Source organism: Globicephala melas, chromosome 4, assembly GCF_963455315.2.
Source record: "Globicephala melas chromosome 4, mGloMel1.2, whole genome shotgun sequence".
Taxonomy (NCBI): domain Eukaryota; kingdom Metazoa; phylum Chordata; class Mammalia; order Artiodactyla; family Delphinidae; genus Globicephala; species Globicephala melas.
The window spans coordinates 82,700,742-82,717,913 of NC_083317.1; the positions used below are offsets into that span (position 1 = coordinate 82,700,742).

Genomic DNA, 17,172 nt, shown 5'->3' on the forward strand with positions numbered 1-17,172 from the left:
CTGGGAGCTGCCTGGGGCCTGGAGGTGCCTCTACCTGTTTGAACGACCTCCTGCCTGCAGTTCTGGATGTCTGCACTGGCCACCACCATCCCAGTGCCCTGCGGGGCCTTCATGCCTGTCTTTGTTATTGGTGAGTCCTCAGCTGCGGTTCTCCCAGCCTGCACCCTCTGGCTGCCCCCTGGCTGTCCCCTGTCTGCCTGGGAGCGGGTTTTGGTCCAGTACCTGCCCCTGCCCCCGCCCCCCGCAGGGCAGTCCCCTGCACTGAATGACCCACCGGCCCCCTCCCCTACCCTCTGACCCTCTCTCTTCCTAGTGTCCCTGCCCACCCCCTCCACTACCTGTTTCAATTCCCACCCCCCTCCCTGAAGGAGCAGCATTTGGGCGTCTGGTGGGTGAAAGCATGGCTGCCTGGTTCCCAGACGGGATTCACACAGACGGCAGCACTTACCGGATCGTGCCTGGAGGCTATGCAGTGGTGGGTGAGTGCTGCAGGTCCCCCGTTGTCTTGGAAAACCCCTGGCTGGGCCACAGGGCCAGAGGCTCTGGCGCCCCCTGCTGGCAGAAACCAGGCTTCTCTTGGCAGCAGAAGCCCACTCCCCGGGATTGTACTGGGCAGCCCAGAGGGTCCCTACAGGACTGGCGGGTGGCGTCATCTGGGGCCTGGGCACCCTGAGGAGACTGAGGGTGGCTGTCCCCAGGGGCGGCTGCACTGGCAGGAGCAGTGACACACACAGTGTCCACGGCCGTGATCGTGTTCGAGCTCACAGGCCAGATCGCCCACATCCTGCCTGTTATGATCGCCGTCATCCTGGCCAACGCCGTTGCCCAGAGCCTACAGCCCTCGCTCTATGACAGCATCATCCGAATCAAGAAACTGCCCTATCTGCCCGAGCTGGGCTGGGGCCGCCACCAGTATGGAGGACTGGGTGACAAGGGGGGAGCGGTTGAGGGGCAGAAGCCACCCTAGGACTCCCTCCCACCCACCTCCAGCAAGGTCTTCAGCCAGTGAGGCTGGGAGACCAGCCACCCTGCTCCCTCCTGGCCAGAGCTGCCCTTGTCCACTCCCTGGGGGAGCTGTGGCTGACCCACCCCATCAGAACGAAGGCAGTAGGTACACCTCGGTCCTTAGCCCTTGTCCCCATAGGCTCTGGGGCCTTCCTCACGGCCCTGGGATAGTAGTGCTCCGGGCTACCCTCCCCATGCTGATGGCAAACCACGTGCCTCTCTCTGCTCTCAGGCAGTACCGGGTGCGAGTGGAGGACATCATGGTGCGGGATGTTCCCCACGTGGCCCTCAGCTGCACCTTCCGGGACCTGCGGTTGGCACTGCACAGGACCAAGGGCCGCGTGCTGGCCCTAGTAGAGTCCCCTGGTGAGACCAGGAGAGGGCCCAGGTGCTAGGGTCATCTGCCTGGGTCGCTGCTCAGGAAGGGGGAGGGGCAGGAGCTCAGGACCAGTCTCCTTGGTTCCAGAGGCAGTAAGCTAGCAAACCCAGCCAGGGTTTCCCTCGGGAGTGTGGTTTGTGTCCAAGGCCCCACACTGGGTGTGAGAGAAGGTCAGGGGGGTAGGAGGGCCTCACCCCAGCTCCTGAGTCCTCCCACCTGCTCTCTCCAGAGTCCATGATCCTCCTGGGCTCCATCGAGTGCTCACAGGTGGTGGCATTGCTGGGGGCTCAGCTGAGCCCAGCCCGCCGGCGGCAGTACATGCAGGAGCATCGAGCTGCCCGGACCTCTTCCCCCTCCGATCAGGAGAGTCCCCCCAGCCCTGAGACCTCCCTCCTCTTCCAGGTGAGGGAAGAAGCCCGATGGCAGGGGCACCCAGACTTCCTAAATGTCATTGTGTAGACTGTTTGGGAGGGTGACTTAGAGGTGGTCCAAGGCCATGGGCTCCCCAACCCCTTCCTGCCTGTGCAGGTGAACACAGAAGACTCGGGCTTCCCTGCAGCACGGGGGGAGACTCACAAGCCCCTGAAGCCTGCTCTCAAGAGGGGGCCCAGCAACACCATGAACCTCAAGGAGAGTCCCACAGGTGAGCCCATCTGCTAGCACGACGGAGCCAGAGACCAGCCCCGGAGATGCATTAGGGTCCCTGCCCAACCTTTTTACTGGAGCACATCCCAGCTAAGAGGCTGCCCAGATGGGCCAGGAGCAGAACCAGGACGCCTCTCCCCTTGCCCTCCTCACCTCTCCTGATCCTCTCCAGCAAGGATGACATTGCCCTCAGGGCCTTGTGTTTGGGAACACAGGGAACGTGGAGCAGGCAGGCATCGCCCTCAGAAGCCTCTTCTGTGGCAGTCCACCCCCCGAGCCTGCTTCAGAGGTGAGTGGTTAGAGCCTCTCCATCTGGCTCTTTCTCTCCAGCTCTCTCTCTGACGCTGAGACCACCTGTCCGTTAACCCTGCAGTGCCTGCCTCCACTCTCCCTGCCCTTCTTCCCTCCTGGATATCAGCTGTCCCTGCATTGTGCCCTTCCTCCCAGCCCCACCACTTTCCCTCACCTCCCTCCTCCCTATAACATCAACTCCTCTTCTCTCTGGTTTGGCCCTAACAAAGTTGGAGAAGTCGGAAAAATGTGACAAACGCAAGCCGAAGCGGGTCCGAATTTCCTTGGCGGTAAGTGCTCCCTCTCTTCCTGCAGCTCAGGAGCACTAGACAGGGAGGGCCGGGCTCTAGGCAGGGTAAGCTTCCCCTGAGCTGGTGAGATACACCACCTCCCCCAAGCCCCTAGCTGCCAACCTTCCTTCCTCTCTCCTAGAGTGACTCGGACCTGGAAGGCGAGATGACCCCTGAGGAGGTAAGGTGTGACTGGACTCTGGACTCTTCTTCCTGAGTGTGTTCAGTCATCATGTTGGCTGCTGTCCCCATGGGAGGGACCAAGGGGTAGGAAAAAGGGCAGGCCAACTTTCAAGGAGGTGAGAGCAGCTTTTGGTACTTTCTCCCTAACCCTCCTAGTCTTGTCCCCTCAGATTCTAGAGTGGGAGGAGCAGCAACTAGATGAACCTGTCAACTTCAGCGACTGCAAAATTGACCCTGCCCCCTTCCAGCTGGTGGAGCGAACCTCTTTGCACAAGGTAGGGCCAGAGGCCCGGGGCCGCCTGGGCTCTCAGGAGCACAGGGTGGGGAGCTAAGTCCTCCCACAAGTTTGGACTCAAGCCAGTGGGGAAAAAGAGACAGGAGAGAGTGGACTCTGTGCTAAGATGTTTTTCAAACACATTGCTTCAAACGATGGGAGGCCAGGAGCAGGGCCCCTTAGCCTCTTCCTGCCTATGGTGAAGCCAAGCATCATTTTTCTTCTGCTCAGCCTTGCCCCCAGGGAACTCTGGACCAAAGCGGCAACAAAGACAGGGCTGGAGCTGGGTGGAAGCCAGAAGGCCTCTGACCTTCTAGAGTCAGAGCTAGGCAGGAGGCTGCCAGCGCCTGACAAGGCTGATACACCCACGCTGAAAAAAATGGGTGAGAAATAGGCAGGATAAGAAAATCTAATAAACAAGCGAACAAACATCCAAGTAGGATTGGGGACACTGCAGAGAAGAGATAAACAAAGATGAGAAGTGCCTAGTGGGGGGCTTGGAATGTCAGACCCCAGAAAGTCTGACTCAGTGTAGGCCAAAGGAAAACTGGTAGAGACACAGGAAGATAGCTCAGCAGAAGGGCACAATGGCCTGCATAAATGCAGAGAAAACTGGAGTGCAGACAGGTTGGCGGTGGGTGAAGCTGACGCTAACAGAGGGCAGGAGCTGTCTTTGCAGGACTGCCTCGGGCCCCCCAAGAATGGCGCAGCCGGCATCACTGGGCACCTTCAGGCCTCTGAGCGAAGGCAGGGAGTACAGGCACACCCAGCAGGCTGCTTGGGCAAAAACCAGGGGGGTTTAGCTAAACTGTTGACAGATTTAACGTGCAAGCCTCTGAGCACATTAGACGGGGGAAGAGGAGGAATTTTCCCAAGGTCTGCAGCTTGGGCAGCTAGCTTAGACACAAACTGTGCCCAAGAGCCAGCCTAGTGCAGACAAGCAGGGCAGGAAGAACAGGGGACAAAAACAAGAAAGCAAAAGGTAATAAAGGAACGTATAAGCCTTTGGGTAAAGACCTCGGATCAAGATGAGTGGGGAACTGCAGTGCAATTGCAAGAAAAAAAGAAGATAGGCCTGTGAATAATACATTTGGCTTTTATTTAAAGCCTTTCTTCCTAAGACCTCTAAAGCGTTTCTATCACCTTACTTAATCTCCAGACATCACACGATGACGATGATAACGCTGACGTGTTTTTTTTAGTGCCTGCTACATGCCAGGCAGTGGGCTAAGCTCTTCACATGTTTAATTTAATCCTCACAACCACCCTGTAAGATGGGTATTGTGATACTCTAGTTTTTCTATTCTAGTTGTTTTGTTTTGTTTTGTTTTTTTGTCTTTTTGGTGGTACGTGGGCCTCTCACTGTCGTGACCTCTCCCGTTGCGGAGCACAGGCTCCGGACGCGCATGCTCATCGGCCATGGTCACGGGCCCAGCCGCCCTGCGGCACGTGGGATCTTCCCAGACTGGGGCACGAACCCACGTCCCCTGCATCGGCAGGCGGACTCCCAACCACTGCGCCACCAGGGAAGCCCCTCTATTCTAGTTTTTATGAGGACATTGAGATTCAGAGAGGTTAAGCAGGTTGGCCAAGGTTACACAGCTAGTAAGTAGCAGAACTAGGGCTGGAATCCAAGATGGTCTGACCCAAAAGCCTATGGATTTAACCATGTTAATACACAGGGAAGCTGAGGCAGTGAGGAGGTTACTTGCCCGAGTCAATATAGCAGAGTCAGGCCCAGAGGCCAGATTTCCTGGCCCCAATCCCAGGATTCTTTCGGAAGGCAAAACTGAGCCTCTCCCTGTCAATTCACTGTTTCCAAGCCCAAGAAGTATGGGCCCTCCAGTGGGCTCCCTGGTGTCTAATTAAATGAAAATGAAAAAGAACAAAGTAGGTGTTTGTTGCAAACTTAAAAATCAGAGGAAGAAATGAAGCCTTTGAGGAACCAACTAACAAAAGTATAAAGAACTGAAAGTGATAAGAACATACAAGATGAGAATTCAAAATGTCCTTGTAGGCCTGAGGAGTCAGTAAGTAGTAGCCCCGTGAAGTCCAGGAAAGGAACATGCAGAGGGAAGAGGAATACACTGGAGACTATTTGGGAACCTGTGCCACTGGACGTCCCCGTACCATCAGAGTGCCTCATTCATTCAGGGCCGCCTGCAGAGCAGCAGTGGGTGGAGGGGGGAAGCTAGAGTGCCAGTGGGCTGAACCCGAAACCTTGTCACATTTCTTAGCCTCTGTGCCTCACTTTCCTTCTCTGTAAAATGGGATCGTTGTGCCAACATAGGTTTTTCTGAGGATTAAAGTTGATAACATGTGAAGCACTTAGAACAGTGCCCAGCACATAGTAAGTATTCGATACATGTTAGGAATTACTGCTACTACTTATACTGAGAGGTGACCAACAGGAGACTTTAAAAGATGGTGTCGTGAGGGAAGGGCTGAAGCGTGGAAGAAATGGATGTTCTCAGAAAAGGATGAGTGATTATCTGAGGCTGGAAGCTGGGGTGGCTGGCGGCATCTGAGGCTGGAAAGACAGGCTGAGGTGAGTTTGGGAAGGGTCTTAATGGGCCATTCTGGGGAGTCTGGGGTCTAACTCAAGTTTGAGAAAGCTCTTAGTATGGCAGAGCCAAGTTGGAGGGAAGGGAGGCAGAAAGCAGAACCCATTAGGATGTTGCAGCCCTGTCTGGCGAGGATGGTGAGGAGGTTGGGGGGAATGGCCAGGATGTTCAGAAAGTCAATCAGTAAGGCTTAGTGGGACAAGTGGTTTGGAAATCTAAAAAGCATATAGTCTGCCAGAAGCTCACTCTGATTAGGATGGTGGAGAACAGAAAATCAATGGGAACTATTTAATAGGATCCTTGGGAGAAGCTGAGAGGGATTATTAAATGATAAGGCAAGGCTAAGGGATTATTGAAACAGGAAATATAACGATATGTTTCCCTCTGAAGTCTTATGAAGAAATTAAAGATAACTTGTAGCACATAGGATTCAAGTTAGATATGAGGAGGAACTTGCTAACCACATGACAGTTATGACGTAGGCATGGAAGGAGCACAGAAAAGTGTATTCTAAAAGTGAACTTCTATCTATCTCCTTTTATAATTACTGTCATGTCTTAGATGGAGAATTTAGCACTGTATAATAAAACATTTTTAAAGTGTTAAGATGATAACAGTGAGTTCTGAGTAAGTGGTACTCAGGAAGCTGGGTTATTAATGCCCATTTTGATTCAAATATCAAGCCAAAACGCTTACAAGTAAACTCAAAACAGTGCGATAAATGATGGGCCAAAAATTCCAGGAACTGCTGAGTCAGTAGAGTGGTTTTCAAGACATCTGGCCCAAGAAAATCCACTTAGAGCACAAGGGGAACTGCCTGACAATTTCTGAACCCTCGGTGATTACATTCGAAAGCCTGGGGGGAGGGCCCGAGGCAAGAAAAACATGGGGGGATGGGCGTGACTGTTGTCCTCCTGGACTGCAAGCTACATCTCAAAAGGACCCGGGATGCTACTTGGGCCCCAGAAAAGGCAAACTGTTTGAGAGGTGTAGAGTGCTGCAGGCCAAGATTGGAGGGGTACCAAAACTGGCCAGCCGAGAGCCAATGGGAAGCATGTATCAGCCGCAGAGGTGAGTTAGGGGCAGAGGATTCAGGGCCAATACCCCTAAGGGGGAGTGGGGTGCGTGTGGAACTTTGGTCCATGACTAATTGGACAGCTGCATGGGATGACTGGTGCTGTGCTTCCTCCTTCTATAATGTGATGAAAAGTGAGCTGGGGCTGCAAGGCCACTTCTTCCTGGTGACCTTGAGCGAGTCACTTCAGCTCTGACCTTCATGTTGCCTCTCCTGTAGAATGGGTATCATACTTACTTCTCAGGACACTACTGAAATTAAATGTTAATGTAGGAAAGACCTAGCCCAGTGCCTGGCCAATCATCTGATGTCGTATTTCAACAGTTGTTCTCTCTTCTGTCCTCCTTTCTAACGTGGGACAAAGAAGCCTTCCTCTGTCCCTTGCTCCATCAATGTAAGCAACATAAAGATTCCCACTATCAAGTTTCTGAGGCCTGGTTACAGAAACATTCTATTGTTCTTTTTCCTCCAGTGGTTCTGTCCCCTTCCTCACCATCCATCCTCACCCCTTCTACTGCCCCCCACCACCTTGTTCTGGGTCCCTCTGGCCTATAATCTAGAGCTGTCCCCTCACACATCAAGTCCAATGTGTTTTCTCCCCACCCCGCAGACTCACACCATCTTCTCACTGCTGGGAGTGGACCATGCTTACGTCACCAGTATTGGCAGACTCATTGGAATTGTCACCCTAAAGGAGGTGAGATGATAGTGACCACTTCCACTTCCAGAAAGGCTCAGAGGCTTATGTCCAGCCACCTGGGGAAGTGCTGGGGAGGAGTCTGAGCAGGGAGCTCCAAGTCCACACATCTGATCCTCTCACCTTTCCAGCTCCGGAAGGCTATCGAGGGCTCTGTCACAGCACAGGGTGTGAAAGTCCGGCCGCCCCTTGCCAGCTTCCGAGACAGTGCCACCAGCAGCAGTGACACAGAGACCACTGAGGTGCATGCACTCTGGGGGCCCCGCTCCCGCCACGGCCTCCCCCGGGAGGGCAGTCCTTCTGACAGCGACGACAAGTGCCAGTGATCCCCTCAAGGGGTGGCCTGGGATGGCAGTGGCCATGGCTGTCGGCCCAGATCCTGCAGCTCTCCTGTTCCTTCTGCCTTGGGAAAACAGGAGTTCCAGCCCCGCTTCCAGACCTGGGGTGCTAGCATCTCCTGGCTCATCCTACCTGAAATCTGACCCAGTGCCCACCTGCAGCAAATGTTCCAAGGGCAGGAAGGTCAGCACTGCCCTGACAGGGTGGGGGTGGGTTCACTGGACCCCTGCTCCCCCTTTGAGGGAAGGGGTAGAACTAATATGGGTTTATACTGGAACCTCCCGTCACCAGATGTACATAGAGATTTACAAAGATTTTTATATTAATTTAATAAAACAAATTCTTAAATAGAACAAAATAAACACCTAATGAGCCACTTCTATGTAGAATGCTTGTGCCCACCGGCTCCTGTTCTTACCTTGGGCCCTCTCACCTGCCAAAGCCTACGAGGCTCCACATTCAGCAGCCACCCACCCCCCCGACAGCCATAAAACTCCAGAGCCTGCTGTCCGTGGAACGCAGGGTCTGCAGAGGCCGCCACCACCGCTTGCCATCAACACCCTGGTTGGGGCGCAGTCCCCCAGTAAGGTAGCTTTGACCTTTTGTTCAGCCAAGAAAGGCACTACCCTCTTTCCTCCCCAAGGAGAGACGCTCCCTCCTGACTGTCACTCGTTGGCACCATTCCTGCTGGCAGCTGCCCGGCCACCTGTGTGGCCCCCTCGTGGCCCTCTCTGGAAGAACATCCAAATCACGGCTCCGTGGCAACCAGAGCCATCCCGTCTTCCAGCTCCACCCTAAAGAGAACTGTTGAGTGAATGGGGCAGCCCCCAGGCTGAGAGCCACCAGGACCCTGCCCACATGTCCTACAAGTAGCTGGGAAAGGGCCCAGACCCCGCCGGGAGGCCAGGGAAAGGGCCGAGAGTACAGGCCTTCATCATTCCAGTGCCTCCCAGAGAAGATCCGACTGAAAGAACAGACCAAGACCCCTCTTTAGGAAAAAGAAGATTTAGAGATGATGGACAGGTGAAGCACAGCACGAGCCCAGCTGGGCGAGGGGCCCTTGGGGGGACAGCTCAATCCAGAGGCTCCAGGAGGGTCAGAGCCACCCCCCACCCCGGGCGGGGGCAATTCTGTCAAGCACTACACATGGACTCGGAGGTGAGGAGAGAAGCAGAGGAGAGGCAGGGGGAGGGGGTGGGGAGGCAGGGCTCCCTCCCGCTCCACCCCACACAGCCCAGTCACAGCTGCCCCCATAGGGGTTCACATCACCCAAGGGGGAAATGTGCACGTGGTGGTTTTGATTTAAGAACATGAACATCACTGTCTGCCACAGCTGTAGCCATGCCCCAGGGGCCCCGGGCAACCCCCGGCAAACCCCAGGAGTGGGGGCAGGACATGCGCCCCCAGCCTGGCCCCTGCCTCCTCTGAACACTTTCATGCAAACACACAATGGAGGAGTGAGTGCTCCCAGGAGCCCTCCAGGCTTTGGAGCTCTGCTGGAAGCCTCGCCCGTGCTTGGGCACAGAGGCTCTGCCCCCAGCAGCAGCCAGGGGACACATGCCACCACCGGGCATGATTTGGGTCACTGTTCCTCTGGCTCCACCTCATCCTCGTCTAAGGACACCACCCCAGAAGAAGCTACGTCAGAGGCTTGCCGCTGCTGTTCCCAGCTGCTCGCTGGCGGCAGGCAGAGCGGCTGGCAGTCCTTGCAGGGGGCTGGCTCCTCCTCAGCAGGAGAAAGGCGGGACTCTGTGAGGGGCGAGTTGTAGAGCGAGTCCTGGGCCTCCAATGGGCCCAGGCTGCGGAAGGCACTTTCCCGGCTGTGGGGCAGTTTGGCGAGGAGCAGCTCGTCGCCCAGCAGCTGGGAAGCCAGGCGGGCCGGGGAGCCCAACAACCCGTCCTCCAGGCTGCACAGACTAGAGCACAGGGTCTCTGGGGACACGGTCTGCGAGCAGTCGCTCTCGGGTTCCACGGAGCCCTGGCGCATAGGCCGGGAGAATCGGTGGCCGGTGAAGAGGTCCTGGAGGTGGGGCCCCAGGGGCAGCTGCCCAGTCATGTCTGCAGGGGGAGAGAAAGAAGACAGCCCTGCTAGCCCCACTTCAATTGGCCAACCTGGAATGGAAGCCGCATCCTCTCAGCTCCACCCTCACAGGAGCTGAGTAACTTGGAGCAAGTCACTTAACCTCTCAGTGCCTCGATTCCCTTAATGGTGAATTGGGGTTTATAAATTTACAGGGTTCTTGAGAGAACAACAGACTCTGGTACACCATATGAAACAAAATATACAGGGATACCATACATGGTGCAGGTTGTTCACTGCACGAGGGGAGCCTGTCCAAGGCAGTGAGTGAGGGCTGAAATTCAGCACTCACTCTACCCACCAAGCAACATGCTCTAGCATGGGTCTGTGCCCACCAGATAAAGACATGCCTTTTTCTAATTTGCACAAAGATTCCACATAGGCTAGTAGTGGCCTTGGATAAATGTTAGTTATTATCATTATACCAGGAGTCAAAGCAAGCCTGGAACTCAATTAAACAAAAACGCTTGTGGTTCAGGCATCCAAATCAGTCCCCTCTAGACCACAGCAGCAGTCTCCAGTCTGCTCTAATGTATTGCCCACCTTGGAGAACTTGTTAATTAGCTGGAGGGGTCGGGGTGGGCGGAGGCAATGATCTTCAAAGGCAAAGGGGGGGGGAAGGTGGCCTGTGAGGTTTGAGCCCAGAAGCTACAGAGAAAGTCAGCCATGTGGTTCAGAGAATGGAAGATGAAAGGAGGGCCTCTGCACAGCTGCACGGCCCCCCGCAGGGTCCCCTCTGCATGCCCTGGCCCAGAGAAAGGTCCACAGGCAGGCCTTGGCTGGAAGGCAAGGATGCTGAGCTGGAGCCAGCGGCCCTGTGGGCAGTCCAGGCCCAGCAAGCCTTCCTGTTTGCCTGGGGCCCCAGCCCTGTGAGGAGCTGTGCTGCTGCACTGCGGCTCCTCTGCGCTGCCACAGCCAGCCAGAAGCGGACCCTCTCAGAGAGCAGCTGCTGAGAACGTATCAGTGAGGTCTCTGGGCCTATTTTTTTTTTTTTTTTTTTTTTTTTTTTTGCGGTACGCGGGTCTCTCACTGTTGTGGCCTCTCCCATTGTGGAGCGCAGGCTCCGGACGCGCAGGCTCAGCGGCCATGGCTCACGGGCCTAGCCGCTCCGCGGCATGTGGGATCTTCCCAGACCGGGGCACGAACCCGTGTCCCCTGCATCGGCAGGCAGACTCTCAACCACTGCGCCACCAGGGAAGCCCTGGGCCTTTTTTTTTTTCAGGACTGCAAAGCCCAACTGCACAGACAGGCAGAGGAGGCTCAGCACCTGTGAAAGAGGAACCACTCCATTTCCAACTGCTGACTGCCCACCCACAAGCGTAGATAGCCCACCTGCCCCTTGAATGTCAAGGACTGCCTGGACAGAGTCTGTCCCTCTCCTCTCCCCTTCCACAGCTTGAGGACATTCTGGATCTCCCCTTCCAAAACAAAGGCCAAGCTCTGAATCACAAGGCCTATCAGGCAGTTCCAGCCCAGCTGGCAGCACTAGCAATGGGATGTCCCCTCACCTGAGTCAGTTCCCCCAGCAAAGTCCTCATCATAGGATTCATCGGTGGAGTCCTCCCCATCCACTGATGACCATGCCCGGAGCTTGGCTTCTGCAATGGCGAATTGCTCGGCCACTCCTGAGAGGAAGGACACAGAATTCGTTTAGCAGAGAGGATGAACTAAGACTAGGGCTCAGCTTGGACACAGGAGAGGGTAGACACAGGGGTGTAGAAAGACTCCAACCCCCACATCAGGCCCAAGGAGAGGCACACGAGCATCCCTGATAAACCCACCTGCTGCAAAGCGAGCCTCTTGTTCACCCTCACTGAGGTCTGAATAGGAGGAAAAGGCTGATTCTAGGGCAGCGGGCGAGTCACTTGGCTTGCTCCAGCCCTTCCACTCAATGAGGTGAGCCACTCGGCCCTGGGCCATGGCAGTGGGCTTGGTCACGTGGTCCTTCACTACCTGGGAAATACCTGAAGGTGGGCCAGAGTGAGGAAAGCTGGTAAGGGGAAAGACCAGGGAGCATCTGGGAGGGAAGTGGTAGGGTCCACATGTGCCCTTGGGTGGGAGGAGGAGGCTGGGATTCATCTGAGAAAGAGAGGAAAAGGGAGATCCCAGCAAGAGCTCACAGGATCCAGTCCCCAAGGGCATGTGCAAAAGGGCAAAGAAAGGACCAAATGGCCAGAGGCACGGGAGAGGGTGCATACCATGCAGGGAGGATCTGGCCAGCGCAGCAATCTCCTGGATAGTTAGGGCTCTTCGGGACTTGGGCAGCATCGCGACTGTGTCTCCAACATTCACCTTGGGTGACAGCATCAGAGGGTGAGTGCCCCTCTGACAGCAGTGTCCCCCAGATGCCCGTACTCCACCCAAGGCATCAAGCGGATGTGGGAGCCGAGAAGAGATGCGAGAGCATCTCAGATGTCCCAGTGGCTGCTGGGATATGTAAGAGGGTAAGAAGCCAGGATCAGCAAACTGTGTCCTCCCAGGGAGCAACAGAGACTCCGTCAGGCCCAAAGAAGCAGAACTGCAGCTAACCCTCCACCGTCCCAGCTTGCAGAGGGGAGGGAAGCAGGTTGGCAAGTAAACGGAGTGGGGCCTTTGAGAAGAGCAAAGAGGAGGGGACAAGGGTATGGGAAGAGGGACTTCCCTTCAGGTCCTCTCTCCCTTGCCCCTCTCCTCCTCTCAGTCTTCTGACCCCCATTCTAGCTGTTTCTAGAGCCTACAGCATGACCAAAACCAAGCCCAACACCTTCTCCCCATATCTGGCCCTGCTTCCAGACTTCCTGACTTTGCATCACCCCACGATTCGCCCATTCAGCCTGGCTCCAAACCTCAGCTCTCCCCTATCTTGCTTACCCGTATCTGGTGTTAAGACCTAATGATTCCATCGCCAAACTGTCTCTTATAGTACCCTCAACCATTCCACTCCCACTGCCACTGCCCTTCCTCAAGGGCAAGCCCTCAGTGCCCCTTGCCCAGATTAGCACAAGTGGTGGTCCCCCAAGTTCCAACTCACGCTGAGACTTGGAACACACTGTTTTCTCAGCCCAGAATGTTGTGTATGTAAGTGTTCCCCTCCCCCCTTCCCATGACTGTCTGGCTCTTTCTCATCTTTGGGGTCTTGGCTGAAATATTACTCTCTCAGAGGGCCTTCCTGGCCACCCTACCAGTAGTCCATCCTCCCTCTGTAGTCTGTAACAAGCCACCATCCTCAATCGACGTACCCCGTGTGTGTCATTATGGTCTATTTCCTGTGTTTCCTTATTTCTTGTTGATCTTTAGCTCTTTGAGGAATTTGGTCTCTCTTGGTCACTGCTGCACCCTTGTGTTTAACATAGCGCCTGGTACACAGTAATCACTCAAAATACATAGGCTGAATGAATGAGGCAAAGTATAAATGTAAACAAATAATTTTCCTGGAGTGCAACTGCTCACAATATGTCCCTATTTAAAATCTTTCCTGGACTCCTCCAAGGCCCAGTGAAGCGCAAGCTTCACAGTCAGGCACTGAAGGAACCCACTCCGTGAGGCCCCGGCCTCCTTCCAGGCCTGCTTGGAATCCACCACTGATCTCCTCTGCCCAGTAAAAGTCCACTTCCCCACCTTCCCTCCAGGCAAAGGAACGCAGCTTTCCCCTGGGCGAAGAATGCCATCCTTGCCTGACAAAATGCTCCCTACCATTTAAGGCCTGACCCTCAAGTGCCACCTCCCATTACGTTTTCAGTCCAGTTTCTCTCTCTGTCCTCTTGGATGCCTGCAGCCCCACCTCAGCGATGCCCTTGCATCTCTCCTGAGGGATCTTGGGATGGCAAAGCCTGAGTCTGATTCACCTGGGTTCCTACCTCCACCCTACCCCTGGCTCAGCGCCCCTTGGCAGCCCGGGGAAACGTTTCCCTCAATGAATGAATGAAGTCAGAGGCACACACCCCCTCCTCGGCATTGCCTAGCTCTCCTCCGTTACGTTCCCACCCCTCAGAAGAGGGACTCCACCTGCCCCTTGACCTCAGGCCCACCCTGTCCCTCCCCTTCAGTACCTGGCTGACAGCGCCCCCAGGGTGGTGCCGGCAGCTTCTGGCCAGGTCTGGGGGGAGGAGCACCTGGTGGGTGTTTCCTGACTCGCCCCCCTCCCACCCATCACTCCCCCCAGCCACCGCCATCCTTGCCTGCGCTCACGCAGCTGCGGCCCAGGCCCAGAGAAAAGGTGTATGTCTCCCTGGCAACCCATCACCATGCAACAGGGTCTCCAGGGATACGGCCCGGGATGCGCTGACGTCAGGGCCCAAGGCGCAAGAAAGCCCGCCCGCTGGCACAGCGCCAAGCAGAGCAGACCGGCATGGGGGCGGCCTTGGGGCCCCGCCGGCCGGATAGCGCCTCCGCTCGCTCGCAGGAAAAGGGAGCCAGGAGTAGGCTGGCGAAGCGGGCTGCGGCACACCCTCCCCACTACCAAAACCAGGGGCCCAGCACCTCTGGCAAGTCCTGGCTGTCCACTGAGGAAGGACGGGAGGACCGGCTCCAGCCTCGGAGGGTCCGAGCAGATCCCAAGGAAGATAGAGAGAGGCCCCGAGGAAGTTCGATCCACTCCACAGCCCACGCCGGATCCGAGGCCACTGAGGGGTGGGGGGAAGGCTTTTCAGCGGGGCTCGCACTTCTGCCGAGATCCCCATTTTCATCCGGGGTTGCCGTTCCATTTCTCCATACCACCTCCCCCACCTCCCAGAATATAAGCATCCACCTGGAGCGCTCCGCAAGTCTGAAAGCCCCCATCCCACAGCCCTGAACTTCAGGCCTCCGGGGGCCCTTTGGTGGCAGCCACTCCTCACCATCCTCCTCAAGATATATCGTGTCATCAAAGCCCTAGGTATGAAACCTAATCTTTGATAAATTCGGAATTTTCTCAGGTTTCTCAGCCTACCCATTCCTCTTGGAAAGCACACCACAGTCTTCCACCACCATCACCACCAACAACTTGGACCCTTTACAGGCTTGCTCTGGTTCCTTCCTCTCGCCAGCCACAGCTTGTGCGCAGCCCTTTACTCTTCTTTTCTGACAGACCCGTGATTTTTTCTGACTTTCGCCCCAGTCCCCTAAGGCTTTTTCTTAATGCCCTGTTTGGCCCCAAACAGGTTGCTCCTATTTCAGCCTGGTTCCCAAAATCTAAGCCAGAGTAATTTTCCTCTTGCCACATAAGCATCCTATTCCTCAGCTTCCCATCACCTCCCAAATCACATCTGCGTCCCTGATCTCACCTCTGCGACTTGTCTGACAAGTCCATCGTCCTCCAGGCCCTTCACGCTGCCACAGAAACATTTTGCCCAGCACAGAAATCATAGGCATGCTGGCTGTGTTGATGCAGAGAACCAAAAGCCCAGAACTGCTCCAGGCTCAGCTCCCAGTTCTGTTCCTATTTTGGCTCCGGATGCTGAGCCAGTCCCCTCCCCACTTGGAACCTGTGCCTAGTCACATAAGGAGAACACTTCTGCCTCATGGCTTTGAGGAGGTGGGAGTGCCAGGGCCCAGCTGAGCTCTCTGGAGCTCAGGGAGATGAGGCTCATCCCCTAGACAGTGCCAACAGGCAATGTACATAACAACTGACCTTTAGCTGGAGCAGCCGTCTCTGTCCCTGAGCCTCAGCCAGCTGGTGGTCCCCAGAAATGCTACCAACCAGAAGGAAGACACAAGGTTACAGGCCATCCCTGGCTGCCAGCTGGTACCTAATCAGGGCTCTTGAGGCTAGTCATGAGGTCAGCCAAACTCTCCTGACTAAAGGAGGGATGGCTTCCTGAACTCTAAGCCTTAGCAGGGCCAGAGGAATCAGAGCAGCCTGCTGCTTCTCAGCTTCAAAAGTCATGAGATTAATTTAGGACTACAAATCCCAGAATTCCTCATGTGAACCCAAGTAAAGTACAAATCTCAGCTAGAGTCTTAGCTCCAAAGAACCTCAAGTACCACACATACTAAGGCCTGTGTGACTGACCACCTGCCCTGAAAGCCCAGGACCCATTCCAAACCCAGCCCTCAATGTCACAAGCTCCTGCCTGGCCTAAGGCATGGAGAAATCCATGACACTGGAGTTAAGTAGGCTGGCCCACCTCAGACACTAGAACTACGGCCAGGCCCCAGCGTGCACCACCATCTGTGGGAACCAAGGCCCAAGCAGGGATCAGCAGTTGTGGGAAGGATGCCTTGATAGCCTCCCTTGGGCTCCTGTTTCCCTCCACAGGGTAGGGTGGTTTTTGTTTCCGTTGGGAGTGGGGTAAGGGAACTAAAACAGTTTTAAGAGGTGAGAGGTGATCAGGTGCTCACAGGTGCCCCCAAATGGGGCCGCGGTCCACTTCATCAACCTGCAGACTCTAAAGCAGGTAACAAGTTTACTCAAAAACTCCGTGGTGGGGAGCATGGCCAGCGTTTCCAGACTACCTCCTGAAGGGGGTTGGGACACAGCTCGGAGAGGCAGGTTCCCAGCACAGGGCCACTCCCAGGACAGTGAGAGGAGAGATGTAGGCAGAGGGGGGTAATCGTGAGTGGGCGTGCAAGGCCAGTCGCCACGGGCTGGAGAGGGTTGACCAGTCCCTCTCTAGGCTGTGCGCCTCCTGCCACCCTCAGCGGTGGGGAGTCAGGCGGAAAGCCCACGAGTCCACCCCGCAAAGCCCAGAGGCAGGCAGCAGGCCTTTAGGAGCGAGCCCGAGTCGGCTAAGCCCCCTCCCGGCTCGGCCCGCTCCCTCCTCTTGCCGGGCCCGCCTCCCCAGTGCAGGCTCCTCCCTCTCCCAACACCAGCCCCCTCCTCAAGGCCCCCCCCGCCCCCCCGCGGCCCGCGCACCGGGCAGCCGCAGCCAGACTCCCCAGCACCGGCCCGGCCTCCGCCTCTTACCCTGACCCGCCGGGCTCCGAGAGCCGATACAGCCCATGGCCGGGCACCCAGGCACGCTAGCCCGCGCTCGGGGCCCGGGCCATCGCCTTGCAGAGGGTCGGGCCGCGGCCGCCACCGGGGAGGGGAGAGCCCGTGAGAGGGGAGGGGGTGGGAGCCGCGCGTCCGCCAACGCTCCCGGGAGAGGGAACCGGGCTGGTGACGTAAGCGCGGGGGCGTGTCCACCCCCGCGTCACCACCCAAAGCGGGCGGGGCGAAGCGGACGTCACAGCCACACAGATGGGGTCTGGGGCCGAGTCCGGCGAGAAAAGCTCGTCCTCTGCTCCCAGACCCGACTGCGGAGTGACCTGAAGGCAGGAGGGGTGGGAACCGAAGGGACGGGGCACGACAAAGACTCACTGGGCCCGTGCTACCGGGCATACTGCATGGGGACAGAAAACCTCATTGTGTCCAGGGTTCTCCTCTTTTCAAGATGAGACCTTCAAACCATA

At 56.2% G+C, this 17,172-nt stretch overlaps 2 protein-coding genes across 6 annotated transcripts in view; one reads left to right on the top strand and one right to left on the bottom strand.

The window, feature by feature from the left end:
* Positions 1-8,113, top strand: part of CLCN2 (chloride voltage-gated channel 2) — a 14,438-nt gene extending 6,325 nt beyond the window's left edge. For 2 of the 3 annotated variants that reach the window (XM_060298329.1, XM_030861810.2), the window contains exons 13-24: positions 61-130; positions 369-479; positions 699-912; positions 1,238-1,371; positions 1,614-1,786; positions 1,913-2,027; positions 2,245-2,318; positions 2,551-2,610; positions 2,753-2,791; positions 2,964-3,068; positions 7,317-7,403; positions 7,535-8,113. In XM_060298329.1, coding sequence (XP_060154312.1) covers positions 61-130; positions 369-479; positions 699-912; positions 1,238-1,371; positions 1,614-1,786; positions 1,913-2,027; positions 2,245-2,318; positions 2,551-2,610; positions 2,753-2,791; positions 2,964-3,068; positions 7,317-7,403; positions 7,535-7,729 — 1,377 coding nt within the window. In that variant the 3' untranslated portion in view covers positions 7,730-8,113. Of the gene's footprint in view, positions 1-60; positions 131-368; positions 480-698; positions 913-1,237; positions 1,372-1,613; positions 1,787-1,912; positions 2,028-2,201; positions 2,319-2,550; positions 2,611-2,752; positions 2,792-2,963; positions 3,069-7,316; positions 7,404-7,534 lie in introns of those variants that run through there. The other variant, XR_009563744.1, reaches the window with a different exon arrangement.
* Positions 8,114-8,731: 618 nt separating this feature from the next.
* Positions 8,732-16,839, bottom strand: FAM131A (family with sequence similarity 131 member A). Of its 3 annotated transcripts, XM_030861895.2 has the most exons (7): positions 16,685-16,833; positions 15,410-15,470; positions 14,281-14,423; positions 12,021-12,114; positions 11,604-11,786; positions 11,331-11,447; positions 8,732-9,800 (listed from the first exon to the last, which is right to left on the bottom strand). In XM_030861895.2, exons 4-7 carry the CDS (start codon positions 12,088-12,090, stop codon positions 9,325-9,327), a joined length of 846 nt encoding a protein of 281 aa, XP_030717755.1. In that variant the 5' UTR covers positions 12,091-12,114; positions 14,281-14,423; positions 15,410-15,470; positions 16,685-16,833; the 3' UTR covers positions 8,732-9,324. The 3 variants fall into 3 exon arrangements, with proteins under 3 accessions (XP_030717755.1, XP_030717747.1, XP_060154313.1); XM_030861887.2 differs by lacking the exon at positions 15,410-15,470 and having other exon boundaries at positions 16,685-16,839; XM_060298330.1 differs by lacking the exons at positions 15,410-15,470; positions 16,685-16,833 and adding an exon at positions 15,063-15,271.
* Between the last annotated feature and the right edge of the window lie 333 nt (positions 16,840-17,172).